Source organism: Helicoverpa zea, chromosome 25, assembly GCF_022581195.2.
Source record: "Helicoverpa zea isolate HzStark_Cry1AcR chromosome 25, ilHelZeax1.1, whole genome shotgun sequence".
Taxonomy (NCBI): domain Eukaryota; kingdom Metazoa; phylum Arthropoda; class Insecta; order Lepidoptera; family Noctuidae; genus Helicoverpa; species Helicoverpa zea.
In genome coordinates this window covers 6850399-6866746 of record NC_061476.1, presented here as the reverse complement: position 1 = coordinate 6866746, position 16348 = coordinate 6850399, and the positions used below count along the sequence as shown (strand labels likewise).

At 35.0% G+C, this 16348-nt stretch overlaps 1 protein-coding gene across 1 annotated transcript in view; it reads right to left on the bottom strand.

Moving 5' to 3' along the window:
- The window catches only part of LOC124642547 (plastin-3), a 60227-nt gene that overhangs the window by 16676 nt on the left and 27203 nt on the right, over nt 1-16348 (bottom strand). Inside the window, exons 2-4 of the mRNA XM_047180977.1 lie at nt 3861-3947; nt 2799-2939; nt 141-222 (exon numbers count right to left, since the gene is read on the bottom strand). Coding sequence (XP_047036933.1) covers nt 141-222; nt 2799-2939; nt 3861-3947 — 310 coding nt within the window. The remainder of the gene's footprint in view (nt 1-140; nt 223-2798; nt 2940-3860; nt 3948-16348) is intronic.

The window sequence follows — 16348 nt, the reverse complement described above, 5'->3', positions numbered from 1 at the left end:
GATTACCATTTCGATAAAGACTTTCGTTTTCATCAAACAAGCTATAAAATGGTTCGGACTTTTCGATTATGTTATGTTTATGTGTTGTTTGTATATTGTTCATTAATAATATAAATAAACATTGATATAAAATATCTTACCATCACTGGACGCTTCGCTCATGCCACCCAAATGTTCTAGATTCTCCTTTTTACTGACTGCTTGTTTGAATGTACTGGAAACCTGGAATGTAAAATATTAGAGTGTTATTACAAAGAAAAAATAGACACTGCTTGCACAATCTGTTATTAAGGCCTATTTTGACCGACAACATAGAAAACACATTTGAAAACAACTGTTTACTTGGATAATTTAACGTTAAAAGTAAATAGCTGTGCTAACAAAAACAGACGTTTATGTTGTCAGTGAGCTTGGTCCCAAATACCTTGCTAAATATTCAGATGCAGACGGCCTCGTTCATTCCTACCTATCCATTTTTTTTTCATCTAATAAACATTTACCGTCTTACCACAAAAACTTTTTAACGTCAGTTTAAGACTTGTCTAAAAAAATGTCAAATTATTACGTTGACATATGGTTCATTTTGGAGCCACATTTTTTTAGACAAGTGTAAAACAGTGGTTAAAATTTTTGTAGTAAGGCCATTCTTGTTTACGTGAATGTATAAGTAAAAGTATTCTTACTTTAAAATCACTTTTACTACGAGTGTTTAACTCTAAAAAGTCTCTTAAGTATCCTTTATAATCGTGTTAAACGTCTGATTAAGTTTTTTGTTATAACTGATAATCTTCTCTGAACTCAAATTCCTTCCTTAACAAAAAACTATCTTAGTCAGTCGTTACATAACTAACAAACCTATATTCATATACAAAATTATACCTAAATATTGCTCATCAACAGACTAATTTGTGTAACAAGTACTCACTGAACTAATTGGGTTATCTCTCAGTAATTATTAGGTTTCCTAGAATACTAACAATTAGCTAATGTTGAAATTTAATTAGCGCAGTTATTATTGAAAATTAAGGCACAGTTAACATTTCACTGTGAATACCAATATCATACATTTAACTCTTATTTGAAGGACTACTAGATGTATTCCCGCGGTTTCCCTCGCGTCCCGTCGTAACTAATGCCCGTACCGGGATAAAATATAGTCAATGTTACTAGGGAATAGTGAAGTCATTGAACGGATGATAAAGGCCGAAATAATCTTTTCTTTATTCATTTCTCTATTAATGGAACCCTCTGCAACTGAGAAAGATATTTGTTTATACCTGGGTAGCTGGGGGCTGAGACCCCGGGTAAGTGGAGTACCTCTATAAGTAAAGCGAAATTGCAGGTCCCTTGAAGTCTCACTTAACCAAGTTTCACTGTATTAATTTTCTTTAAATTACAACGAAATTTTAGTTCTGTATTCTATTTAGCTAAAGTAATCGCTTGTAATTCTAACCATATTGCAAAACAGAGCCTTGGAACCGGACTTACTCAAAAACAGCTGACGCATATATATTTTTCATATATACAAATCGGCACAATAACTGTTATATTATAAAATATTCATACACAAGACTACAATACGCCCAGCCTTGTAAAATCTATTATACATATACATAGCTATTAATAAAAAACAACGACATGAGACCATTGACCTGACATTTTACAATCGTGCATTGCAATTACTGATTATTTAAAAGTAGATTTATAATGACGTGTAGGGAGGTATAGTTGTCGGCAAATTTTATATCGGCTCTGAATGGCGCAGAAACCATTTTTTAAGAGGAAAAGTTGAAAAAAAAGTTGTGGGAATTTCTGATGTCTTATATTCAACCCAGATTCTAATAGAAAATGAATTTTAAACGACTTAAAAAATGTATGTTCTCTGTTAGACGTGTATGTACCCGTATGTTTGTGCGCGGTTATCTCACGTTTGGCTACACAGACTTTGATGCGGTTTTCAGCATAGTATTTGTCATACTTAGGAGAAGGTAGGGGAGTCTTCACTAAAGTAGGAGCTGGATTGAAAGTGGGGCTTAGCAAATTTCTGAAAATATAATGAAGGATTTATCCGATTACTTTAAACAAAGACACATAAAATTTAATGATTTCTGATAACAACGGGCCGAGTTGCCATCAATGAAAAACATCGTTACCCAAGAATAATGACTATAAAACGGTAACGAGAGCAGTATACTGGCAACCCTGCATTAACTGTCATCAATTTGACCCCAATGATCAGTTTTATTACTTTATTGAACGTCTTTTGAGTTAATCTGTTCATATAAATAGGTTTAAAGTCTTGTCAATGCGTTTATTTATGACGCTATTTATTATTAATATGTTTGACTTGGCTGCAGTTAACTTAATTTGTCGATTAGCAGATGTTTATGAATGTGAGTCAATTTCATCGAAGGCTGTTTTCGTAATCAGTCGTTGAAACGACAACTTTATATTCTGTGAAGCTAGGATTTTCATGAAATCTATTTCTTGTTTGTTTTCTGTTTGGTTATTTCTAGTTTTGATAATCAATTGTGTTAGAATATTAATCCCCAAAACAGTTCATTCTTTATCGGAGGTTCATCTTGTTGGTGTCAATGGGCCTTATAATATAAGTTTACCGACAACATAAACGTCAGTTTTCTTAAAAAAAATCTGTTTTCTATTAATTTTGGATCAATGAACTTGGTTCAGTCTATCTTTAAAAGTGAAATGAGTCAAAATGTTAGCATACTTTCTCTTTAAAATCAATTACTAATATTTCTTCCTTCCAAAAATTGCAATAAAAACTTCACAATTACCTGTTGAGCCTTCAAATTGGCGCACAACTCCTCGAACTCGCCGAGGCTGATACCGTTCTTCCTTGCGTCTCCGTTCATGCTGCCGTTGACGCCACGTTTGTTGTTCCCATTGTCGTAGTACTCTTCGATCATACACCGAACCTGATGAGGAGGAGGAAATTAGACTTTAGAAGTTAGGAAATTGGGTTGGATATTGTATGTGGAGGCTGCCCCCTTAAGCATTCCAAGTGATCCTTTGGCCCACGTCAGAAATCGGTGACCGATTTTTTGTAGGTTTTTTTTTTCAATACTTTAATGCGTATCTACCATAATGTTTACAGTCGTTGGTATACAGGTTATACAGAGTATTGCCTAAGTGTATAATATACTAGAGTACTAAAATAAAAGAACTGGATTTAAGTAATCAATCAAACTAACTTTAACTATTAATAGCTATCTATTAATTACAAGCAACTATTACTTAGACTTTACAAGATTTATTGACTGCTTAGATAATTGTTTTGATTGATTGCGTAAATTCAATTTAGTTGTTTCTTTTATGAATATTCACCCCTATTGGCATATTCTTATAAAATACTAACTGTATTTGAGCTATTTGGAGAATACTAGTGAGTGTTAGCAAAGTATTAGCAAACAACAAAGTGTAAAGTTTATTATGCCCATTTTCACCAACAAATCCCTATATTTAGGGATTCCCTAAGAGCATTTACGGAACACTTAATAAGAATTTCGTTTTCACCAAAGTTTAGGTGTCCCTTATACATAGTTATTTATGTCAAAATTGGGAGAGCCCTTATTCTAAGTGGCACTTAGATTAAGAGATTGTTGGTGAAAACGGGCATTAGTCTATTTGGGTAAATATTGTTTTTCATAAAACTAGGTATATGAAAGAAACGATTGATAGATTGTGTGAAAGTAGATATGGTAAGAAAGAATGTTACTTATGAGATGACGGCAGATAGAATAGTATGGAAGGAGAAAACATGCTGCGCCGACCCCAAATAAAATTGGGATAAAGGCAGGAGGATGATGATGGGTAAATATTGTTTTGGTATTATTTACCTTCCATTGTGGTATTTTGTAACCGACGCTGTCGAGGGCTTCTTTCAGCTCCTTTAAATCGATGTAGCCACTGCTATTTGTGTCCAACTGTAAAGAAAGAGAAAATAATATGAGTCAATGTAGGCACACATACAATACATACATTATTGGGCAATTCATCGTGCCAAACAGCATCAATATCTTTTAAGAACAGGGTTTGATCAATTGTTCGTAAAAGTATTGTATACTTTAATTTAAATGGAAAAGTTGACGTTTAAGTATGACTTATTTAGTAACAGAATTAAATAGACTAGACACAGAAATAAAAAAACTATCGAATTATTGGTAAATCATTATTTCTTTACTATCCGAAAACAGATCGCGGTGTTTATGAAAATAATTCATTTTAATTTGCATTATGAACCTAAATAACTGAGCATCACTTTTGTTTTCTATCGCATATTATATTATTAACATACAAACCACATAATTTCAATTTAACGGACTGTAAAATTAATTACAAGTTTCGGTCTTTACACTGCGGGGCAGAAAATTGTAGGCATTTTTACGCGCTTTACTCGAGAGCGGCAAAGAGAGGGGCTAGGGTTGCCACCGTAACGAATAGATTAAAAATATGAGTCAGTAATGTAGGCAAAAATGTTTTTAATTTGTGTACGTAGCGTTAGTTTTCTGGGGTTCGGTAGGTGCGTAATTAAGGTGTAGGATTTTGGGCATTAAGTTACACATAACATTTTTTTTAAGCCTGAAATGTTAATTAAGTAAACAATCAAAACACACTTTTAAGGCTGGATAAAACAAGTCAATTCACACCTCCTACTCAAAGGAACACCATAAAGATGACTTCATATGAATTCATAGTTAATTTTATACAGAACGATCTGAGTCACTGATTAAACATGTGTTACATAGATCTTGACAGATTGATCACAAAAACTTTGATGTAAGCTAAGGTTTTTAACCTATGTTTTTTAGCAACTGACGAAAAAGAGGGGTGTTACAAGTTTGACCGATAGTGTTTCTGTGTGTATTTGAAAAGGTTTTTTTTTTATGAAGGGTTCCTTTGTGTATGTAGACCTGTGTCATCAAAATCGGCTCAGACGTTTGAAAGTAATAATTTTGCTATTTTATACGCCTTTACTTTTCCCCGTGGCCCTCCAAACAAATGTAGAAACAACAACAGTTTATAAATAAAATGAAAATCTTTTTCGCCGTTTCATTGTCATGTATAGCCCTGTTTGCAAGCTTAAACAAACTTTCTGCCTATGTAACCTTCCTCTATCCTCTCAAATAACAACCATATGGCCAACGAACTTCCGAACACACACAAAAGAAATAAGTTTACGTTCCGCAAAGCAAGGAATTATTGGCCTCGGCGAACCTTTTTGTGGCTGTTAAAGTACACGACATAAGTATTTATGGTAATCCAGATTCACTGCAGAACTTGCATAAACAGCTTCATAAAAATTACGTATGTTTATACTGAGAAGTCAGACGGGTAAGATATCGTCGTCTTAGAATGAAAACCTCGGAAATGCATTTTTCTCAATATTTTTTTTATTGCATTTCTTGGAAGATAATCGTAAAAAATATGGAATACCAATCATTATCCTGAAAAGTTATCTCTTGCACTTACGAGGTTTTCACTCTAAGGCGTCGATATGTGGATGATGTGACGTCAGGATGCTGATAAAGATCTTGCTTGTATCATCGTTTCCGTGATAAGGCATCAACAATGACGGGACTTTGAGGATATAGGTCGAACACGATGTTAAGATAAAATCTATCTATAACACAATTGATGAAAACTCTGTTTCTTACGCGATACTCTTCTAGAAAACGGTGTTACTTTGCGGAAATCCATGACATTAATAAAGCGATCGACGAGTCAACATCTCCTGAAGATGTGGAGGGGCGAAACACGTGTCAAGTATAGGTTCAGTCCTCGATTTATTCTCGGGAATTAACGCTTAATATTTTTCTTAACATTTAACTTTTCTATTACAGAAATGAGAGGCCCAAACCAATACTTTGGTGTAATATTGATAAGACTACATTAAAGTGACATAACATACATTACTAGAGAGACATACGGATATCTATCTAACGCTTGAAGAGAAACACGGACAATCAAACAATTGAGTGTTTATTAACAGTTGCGATTGGCGCAACTATATTACTCACCAGTGATATAACTGTCGTGATGTAAAGATTATAAGATGTAGTCATAATTTTGTAAAATACTGATAAAAGGGATTAGACCCAGATAACAGGGCATTCTGAGGATTATGGATACCGTGTGATAAGGCAACTGAACAGGTGCATACTAAGTTAGGAAATCGTGTAGGCTAAGATGATTTACAGACGTTATACGCATTAAGAAATGCCTACTCATTTTTAAAAAAAAACAGTTCTGAATTTTAGAAAAACGTAGCTCACAAATGAAGTTTTCTATATTGATGCTACATGTGTAACTGTATCTCGAGTAATTATATACACTGTTTTAATAGCAATTTATATGTAAACAAGACTTTTCAATTGATATCAAAGTGTTTACAATAGGACATCCTATTGTCGAAACTTCTTGTCTTTTTAATAAGTGCAAAGATGAAATTGCAAATTGTAACAATCTATATCGATAAATGTACATATTTGCAAAGTATTGTTTTAACGCCTACAACCCTGACTGGTGGGAGCACTCTAAGGATCGAGAGGTGTGGAGAGGAGATGGGGAGGCCTTTGCCCAGCTGTGGGACAATAAAGGCTAAGGAAAAAAAGACAAAACTACAGTATGCAATATTACCTCTTTCCGTGTTACATCACAGTTTTTACGTACAATATAATTAGTAGCTGGTTTTAATTGCGTGCATCAAATAAATAATGTTAATGTGTACATGCTCTGTTTCCGACGAAATGTGGAAGCAAGGTCATCGGTACAACTAGCTTATTGTTGTTCACTGAGATAGCGTTTGTGACTGTTGGAATATTAGAACATTGAAGTTTTTGTTCAAGTTTTCAAAAGGTCTAGGAAATGTCTTTAGTAAGGGATATGTTTAAACTTATATTGAATGGGATGCTAATTTAGATTTACTTTTTTTTTTTACTATTATGTTAATATGGAATTAAATAAATAGCAGTTTTTTTAATAACTGTTTAGATATTACAAGGACATAACAAAATGTTAGTTACTAGGCAAAATCAGGATAAACCAGTTTAGCAACTTCATCCTAAATCATCCTTTGACGATAACTCGTAAAAAAAAACAATATTAAATATAATTATAATGTAATTTTACATAATCTACAGAGGAAAGTTAATAACCACAGTAAATCCAATAATGGTAACAAATCGATTTACCTACTCAATTATGTGAAACAATTCTTCACGTACAATTATCATAACTTATTCGGTCCACTAAACATAATTTGATTACACACAACAAAAGTTAACATTAATCAATTAATAGGTCAATCGTCGAAAAAAAATTGTTTAACAAAACAGTTAATTAATTAATTTGTTGATGTCGATAACCCTGACAGTTTAATTGAAAGTTGACCTGTGCCCATTATTTTGGCCGGAAGTGTAGTTCGACACAGTTTGTCAAGTTCCTACTAATTTAGTATTTTTATGTATCATTTTAAGAGTATTTTTTTTTTACATATTTTTTGATCTGTACTAATATAATGATGAGGATTTTTTCAGTTTGTTTCAGATCCTTTGAAGTACAAATCCAAAGGATCCAAAACTGCAGAAACGATTTGAGAAAATCTTTCGCAGCTGACACAGCTAGCTACACTATTCTCGAGTTTTGTACGGTTACGGGAAGAAGTTCCCCGGGATGCTGGTGAAACCGCTGTGAAACAGTGAATTCATATCTTGTTACTACATTTTTTGCGTCAGCTACAGGTTAATAAAATACCAAAGCGGATAACTTACACAAAGTGGTAAAAATAAAATGTATCTAAACCGTTACTCAATTATCTTATCATATCAGTTTGATTTCTGTGAATTACGATAATATTGCTGTAAAATATAATAGTTTGATTAAATGGCGCCAGCAAAATAAAACTTAAAACATGTTTAATTCATTGTTTTAGGTTTGCGGGATGTTTCGAAAGAGTGATCGAGGACCTAGTTCATCAAGGGCTTAAGAAGGAACATAGTGGATTTTAGTCAGTAAACGTCTGACACTCCCTCACGCTGCACCCACAGAGAGTGTAGTTTTAGGCATTTATCTACTTATAGGCGTGACGTTCTCTCGAGATGATGGTAAAACCTCTAGTATATGTGGAAAATTATATAATTGAAGAATTACTGAATGAAAACTAGTCAAGATATGAGCATGAATCACCCTACGTTAGTTGTAAGAATTAGATACGGCAGATTTTTATACCATGACCGATCCAAGGCCATGGCGGAACGGAATATGACCACATACTCTTGAAGGCCACTGTGAAGAACGTAATTTTATATGTATTTTGTTAAGAAAACCTACGTAAGAAATTATCTTGATTTGAAAGGGGATCGTTAAGGTTTTGTTTGATGAAAATCTTCTGAATACAGGTCATTAATATGCCTCATTTATTAAGAAAGATTAACAACATAAGGGATCCAGTTGTAGAGGTGACTGGGTTGAAGAGGTCAGATAGGCAGTTGCTCCATGTAAAACATTGGTATTCTGCTCCATCTACACTCACAAACTAACTACAAAAGTATAGGCTTTCAAACGAGACCATAAACATTTAACTGTAAATATTGTATCATTGGTAATCGATGAATTTGTATAGCGCAAGGGGATGATTCCATTTTTTTGCTCGCGAGTGTATTTAGACGGGAAGCCGACTCCAACATAGTTGGCAAAAGGAAAGGCAAATGATGAGCGATTAACAAACCTGTATTACATGAATTTCTTGTATCAACATCATTCTCCAATCTTTATAATAAACTTGATTACACAAAACTTAATACACATAGCACATACAGTAAATTCCCAAGGCAGTCGTCAATCGTAACTTACAATATTCCGTGCAGAGACCACAGAGCGCTTGTTTAAACAGATGGGCCTCCGAATTCGGTTGACTCATGTCTATACCATCATGTTGGAATCAAATAGACGTAATATTTTAAGAATCATCGTAAAGGTAAAGAAGAAGGTATTTTGTTGATTATGTAAAATCTTTATTGATATTAGAAACTGTGGGTTTCACCCACGTCTTGGACATACTAATTTCTGCTACCGGGTAAAAAAAGCCATGTGCGAGTAGTTTTGTCCCGACAAAGACAGACAAAAAGAGATACTTTCGCATTTATAATATTAGTAAGGATCTTACATTGTGTGTTACATTTTTAAGTAAAATTGACTGGACTTACATTTAAATTGTCTGGTTAAATGCATAAAACAAGCAATAAAACCTGGTTAAAATATATAGCTTTTATTAAAAAGCGAAGTTTCTTCAAGATGCGGATAAAACCGCGTAAAACAGATTGTGAAATAAGAAAAAAGCTCGCTGTGAAATTGACCCCAGACTTCCACGAATAAGAATAGTAGATACATTGTATCTAACAAAAAAAACCGCAAGTACCTAAGCTGTTTATTTTTGAAAGAACTACTTCAATTAGACTTTCCTTAACCAGAAAAACTTCCTGTAGTAAATATTCAAATTATCAGGATATCCTAAATTACGGTTATCATAGTAGTAAGACAAATAAGGAAACATAAAAAGCAATTATTCTACAAGAAGCCAGAATTGCTTCCTTCTTTCAATTATTTTGGAAAAGGACATGGAGAGAAAGTCCCCTTTGTAAAAAATGTAAAAATAATGATGACATTTACATAAAAAGTGGATATTTTATACTGTAGGATCTATGACTGCAACTTGTAAGATGACGTTAGATAGGTAGGTATGGAAGAAGACATACTAGTTACGCCGACAGCAAATAATAAATTGGGATAGAGGCGGGAGAATGATAATGACCATATGTAACATTAATACATTTTAATATTTCGTCTATCACAAGCTTTGATAGTCTCACATTGACCTAGGGCTACCATCCGTCCGGGTTTCTCCGAATTTGTCCTCGTTTGGAGGCCGTCCGGGGCCTCATCCGGGCGGGGTTCCAAGAACACTTTTCATTTAAGGAAGCACCTCATTGAATTTAAGTATGTATATGGTAATAGTAAATGGATTAAAAATGAGGTCTTGTTTGGTTTAAAAAAAATATCAGATTCGTCCGGGGAGAAAATGAGATTTACGCCAAATGTCAGGGTTTTATTTAATGTTTGTCCGGGTTTGGCGAACTTCAAGATGGTAGCCCTACATTAACCTCACCTGTTAGGGTTGCCAGTTATATTTTTTTAATCTTAATTAAGTTAGTATAATATAATTTAAATGTAGTTGATTGCACATTAACTTCGTATTTACATATTCTTTGTGAGCAGCCTACAAAGACGTAAAGTACATAATGTATATGAGTATATGACCAGATAATAAAAATTACTCATTCCAGCATGAATCAGAGACGACGACATATTTATTGAACATGCTCATTAGATGATTATTTGTGCGATATTCCGCGTAGAAAACTATAGGAAACAATATCAGGTCAATGTTATTCTTGGAAACGTGAATCTTAACTAATTTAATAACTGCGAAAGTAACTCTGTCTACTCGGTGACTGCGAAAGGACATAGATTATTATTTTTTATCGGGAGGCGAGTGAAACCGGCAGGACCTAGCAACGAGAATAATTTGGAAAACACTCGTACAAATAATATTAATGAAATTCAAGGCAGACGAGATGACAGTATAATTTATTATGCGTAAAGAAAGACAATATTACTATAAAGGAAAAACAATGGACGGTTAGGGGGAAGAACCCTGGCGCGGCGTGAGGGATGAAATTATGAAAACTGGAAAAGTGTACGTAAACTACATACAAGTGTGTGTATCTACTACAATGTAGTTAAAAATCACTTTTTTTTTCCTTAGACACGGCTTTAGAAGTGTGCCGCAAGTGTATTTATTTACCCATACCTCTTTTGGAAATCGGTTAAATAAAGTAGTGGTGGTAAAGCAACTCTATGAAATAAAAATTGAATAGAATACGAGTTTTCAAGTTGTACAATAAGTATGTAAGTAATGGCTTGGTACCGATATTGTTATTAACTCACTGCCTATGAATGTCATTGTAATACATTCCTTCATTATATTCTTAATAGCAGCGAGAAGGGTATTGTAAATATACTTGAACATTACAAGCATAGTACTACTGTTTTTATATTACAATAATATGCCCCGTCAGCAGTTTCACCTGCGTCCCGTGGGAACTATTTCGCGCACCTGGATAAAAAGTAGCCTTCATGGGCTATCTAACACTGAAAGCATTTTTCGATTAAGCAAATCGGTTCCTCAGATTAGGGCGTTCAAGCAAATAAACTTAATAGACTTGGTAGATCATGAGTTTACTTAAAATTTCGCGGGACTTCTTAGCACCAGACTTTTATAACCTTTTTTTAAACAATATTTTAAAAAGGGACTTACCTATTCTAATTCTTAATAGATAAAAAACGGATATCTTTGATGACGTCATAAGATAATTACGATAATACAAAATAATGCTATATGATAAGTACACACTAATTTAAATACTTTGCAAGAAATACCTGTGGCAGTGACGCGTATCGATATATTATCAAGTTTATAATGTTTAATTTATCGATATGTCGATAATAGAGGTGTAAACAGGTCGTAAAGTCCCAGCCTTAAGGGTATCGGTATTTTGCCGCAATGCAGACAAGTATTTGTCTAGAAAACTAGAAAAGACAACGTATAGACAGACAAACCCAACTTGATTTATTAGATTTTTATACTACATATTACATTAACATATAACATTACCTACGCTACCTAAATAGGAGAATAAAAGATTGAAAATGTTAAAATAAGTTGTTATCAAGGTGGAAAACCTAATCAAAAAACATTTCGATAATGTTGGTTAAAATGCACAAGGAAAATATAAGTTATTTACAATCACATAACTCTGAATTATTTCCTTGTAACTGACATTATGTATCTTCTGCTTTTCTAAACGGTTATTTTTTATCCGACTGCGAGGTTTTCAATTTGATGGTTTAGTCATCTAGCCGAATGTCAAAAAGAGTTGTTTTTAAACGGTTTTATTTAGCTCACCCAGTTTGTTTTATTCATTCTTGGGTCAAATTTAGTAATTCAAATTTCACCCTCTTCCTGTCAACCGATTAATCTGAAATTTTGTATACACCTTTAATTCCGATGACAATACAATATAGTAATATCAATAACATTGTAAATCCAATATGGCCGCCGGCACAAAATGGCGGATAACGTAGATTTTATCAATCCCATCAATATGGGTATCAAATGAAAGGGCTCAACAAGCAGAATACAATATACTATAAAAAATTGAAATCCAAGATGGCGGCCGCTACAAAATGGCGGATAACGTACGTTTTATCAATCCCATCAATATGGGTATCAAATGAAAGTTCTCAACCAGTAGAATACAATGTACTATATAAAATTAAAATCCAAGATGGCGGCCTCTACAAAATGGCGGATAACTTAGGTTTTATCAATCCCATCAACATGGGTATCAAATGAAAGGTCTCAACAAGTAGAATACAATTTACTATGCAAAATTGAAATCTAAGATGGCGGATAACGTAGGTTTTATCAATCCCATCAATATGGGTATCAAATAAAAGGGCTCAACAAGCAGAATACAATATACTATAAAAAATTGAAATCCAAGATGGCGGCCGCTACAAAATGGCGTATAACGTAGGTTTTATCAATCCCATCAATATGGGTATCAAATGAAAGTTCTCAACCAGTAGAATACAATGTACTATATAAAATTAAAATCCAAGATGGCGGCCTCTACAAAATGGCGGATAACTTAGGTTCATTTGATACCCATGTTGATGGGTCTCAACAAGTAGAATACAATTTACTATGCAAAATTGAAATCTAAGATGGCCGCCGCTACCAAATGGCTAATAACAATTTTTTATCTATCCCACCAATATGGGTATCAAATGAAAGGGCTTCACAAGTAGAAAACTGTCAGTAACTCCAGCGGGGCCCAACAGGGCCAAGGCCTGCCTGGGCTGCGAGATTGTTTGAAAGAGTTACCGCGGCCCTGGTACATAAAAGGCCTACGACGGAACAAAACGGTTCTTAGTCAAGAGTCTGGCAGTCCCTCACCGCTGCTGACCCACAGCAGGAGAGGTCATGTGATGATTTTTGGGGTCGTTAAAAAAAAAAGTACCTGGAAGGGCTATGTATTGAGGAATTAGATTGTAATAAATTATCAGGTAAGAGACCGTGTAATAATGATGCACTAAATGAATTAGATAGAATGAGGAATATTCGGTAGGCATTTTCATTAAATACTAAAAACTAGAAAATAAAAAATCGGTAAAAAAACTTTTAAGTTAAACGGTTTTATCTTATGTGCACTGAAAACTAGAAAATAAAAAAATAGTTACTTACCTGTCAACCTACGTAGGTGGTCTTGGTCATATTAGACTAAAATAAAAACGTGGGGCCCCTCTGAAATCCTACCTATGGCAAAGCATATCTTTATACTTTGGTAGATCATGAGCTCGGCGTTCGCTGGTGAAGCCGCTACGGCTGATTTATTGATTGTCAAAATCTCCAGTTACGATTATAGTAAGTCGATGCAATCCACACCTATTATACCTCTAGAAGAAAGTACTACAGCAACAGTTAATGGGCCCCACGTTTTTATTTTAGTCTAATATGACCAAGACCACCTACGTAGGTTGACAGGTAAGTAACTATTTTTTTATTTTCTAGTTTTCAGTGCACATAAGATAAAACCGTTTAACTTAAAAGTTTTTTTACCGATTTTTTTTGTCAAGTTAGTTAGGTTCTGTATCCCGCACCTTCACCTGCGTCCTGAGACAACTTCTTCGAGTACCCAGATAGAATGGTACCCTTGATACGGTACAGGTGGGTTTAAGGGTAGCCCACTACACAGCTTTCCCTTAAAAGCATCTATGACCAGTCCTGGCCTTGCATATTCCTACCCACATCCATAGAAAGAGAACAAGAATAACTTTTTTACTTCACAAACTGCGAGAATTACTTTTTTAACCACTAAGTATGGTGGAAACTTATCCACAACTCCCGACTCCTATATCCTTATACCCACCTGTGCAAAACTTACTAGTCTGCAGCAGTGTCGGCCCAAACTCGGACCACTGCGCAGACGTTCGAGGTCAAGGACCCGCGATGATGCGATTAGGAGGCCAGTGACCCGTGAAGTGTGACGATTAATCCATGGTTCCACCTTTGATTTTTATGTCTTGTGGTTACTTGAGGACTTGTGTGTGGGAATTGATTGTTAAGAAACTTTTTAGTTTTGATTAGGGCATGCAATTTCGGTAAAATAAAAATTACCGGTAAAAATTCGGTAATAAAATATCGGTAATTACCGTTTTACCGGTTTACCGGTAAAACAGTAATTTTTGTATTCGTCGACAAAATGCAAGAGAAACGGCTACGATGGTTCGGCCATGTAAAAAGGAGACCACCTGAATACATCGCCAATGTTGTGTTCTCAATCTCAATATACCCGGTCAAAGGCGCAGGGGCAGGCCGAAACTGTGGTGGTTGAGTGTCGTAATGAAAGACATTAAAATCTACGAACTCGAAGAGGAAGATGTCCTGGATAGATTGAAGTGGAAGAAGAAGATACGGAAAGCGGACCCCGTCACAAGACGGAACAAACGCTAAGAATTACCGTGAAAAAAAAATATTTTTTTTTTCATTGAAGTGAAAGCCCTTTTTTATGGTAAATCGTAGGCATTTTATGAACCAGGGTCGCGGTAACTCTTTCGAACAATTCCGTAGCCCCAACTCGGGCCACCGACACGGGTCTGTTGTCTATGCAGACGAAGGAACGATGAGCCACCCGAACTCACCGTCCACAGACCGACGCCTACGGTGGCCGGGAGTCATCTCTCGACACTTGGCGCCCGTGGTGTCTTCCTGGTCCACTACAGCGGTTGGGATGAGAGGTGCGAACTCGCAGGCGCTCCACCGTCTCGTCTACGTCCGAAGACGGACAACCTAGGGGCTGTGATGGATGGATGGATGGATGGAACTGAAAGCTGAAATTCGATAATAATTGGTTAGACATAATTTTGGTGCCTTAGATTTTTTTTCATAAGCTCTCATTCAATTATTTCTACATCACCTTAAGATTGACTGGAGAGAATGCCTGTGGCATTAAGTCCGGCTTTATTATAGTATACCTACATTGAATAGGTTTAACAAAATAAACAAAACTTCCTTGGCCCTGCAGTGTTTCTTACGTTCCTCTTCATATAATCTTCATCGAATCTGTCTAGACACAGTAAATTCTAATTGATATGAGTCAGAGTCAGAACGTGTGCGAAGGTCTCATTATCTTGTAGAAAGACAAGAGAATTGCGACACCTAGCCCCAAGGTCAAGTGCAGTCATCCATACAAACAATGAACATCTTGTTTTACACAAAATACTTGTTAGTAAGCACATTAATGCTAATTTAAAGGCTCCGAAACTACTAAACCTTTATCTCATGAGCTTTTTCCACAAATATTTTGGGGTCAGCTTCCAGTCTAATCAGATGCAGCTGAGTACCAGAGTTTTACATGGAGCGACTGTCTATCTAACCTCCTCAACCCAGTCAAACGAAAGTTATAAAATCTGAGTTATCATCTTAATACAACAACATAGTATACACCCTCACAAAACAACCTTTTAAAGGATGAAAAATACAGAATAGCAATAGCTATCAAAAACAAACAAAGCATAGTGCTGCACCGCCGCGATAAAACATGCAATTTAAATATGCATGCGCTCAAAACCGTGGCTTATTGGACGATTCGCACGAATTTAACTCGCACAAAACGTGCGAATCGACTCCTTTAAAACATATTATTTTTTCTGTAGTCGATTCGCACGAATTTCATTTATTGGCGTGCGAATCGACAACCTCACAAATATGTAGTAGGCTATTCGCACACGTTTCATTTTAAGGTTTTAAAAATTAAAGTACAGTCGTATTCAGCTATCACTGAAATAATAAAAAAAATAATCGAAGTTTAAACAGCAGATATTTATTTGAAAGTAAGAAAGATCTGTATGGAATAAGTGATAAAAATAATTACTTAAAACGTGGTATATGTAAATTTTTACTTTTGGTCTTAGCATGATAATATATAGGCTACAGCCTTCCTCGATAAATGGGCTATCTAACACTGAAAGAATTTTTCAAATCAGACCAGTAGTTCCTGAGATTAGCGCGTTCAAACAAACAAACAAACAAACTCTTCAGCTTTATAATATTAGTACCTATAGATTACGCGGTTAGTGGAGTAGCAGTTTGTTAGTGACACTTATTTATTATTCTGTGTTCGATATTTGCTCATTTTTAATC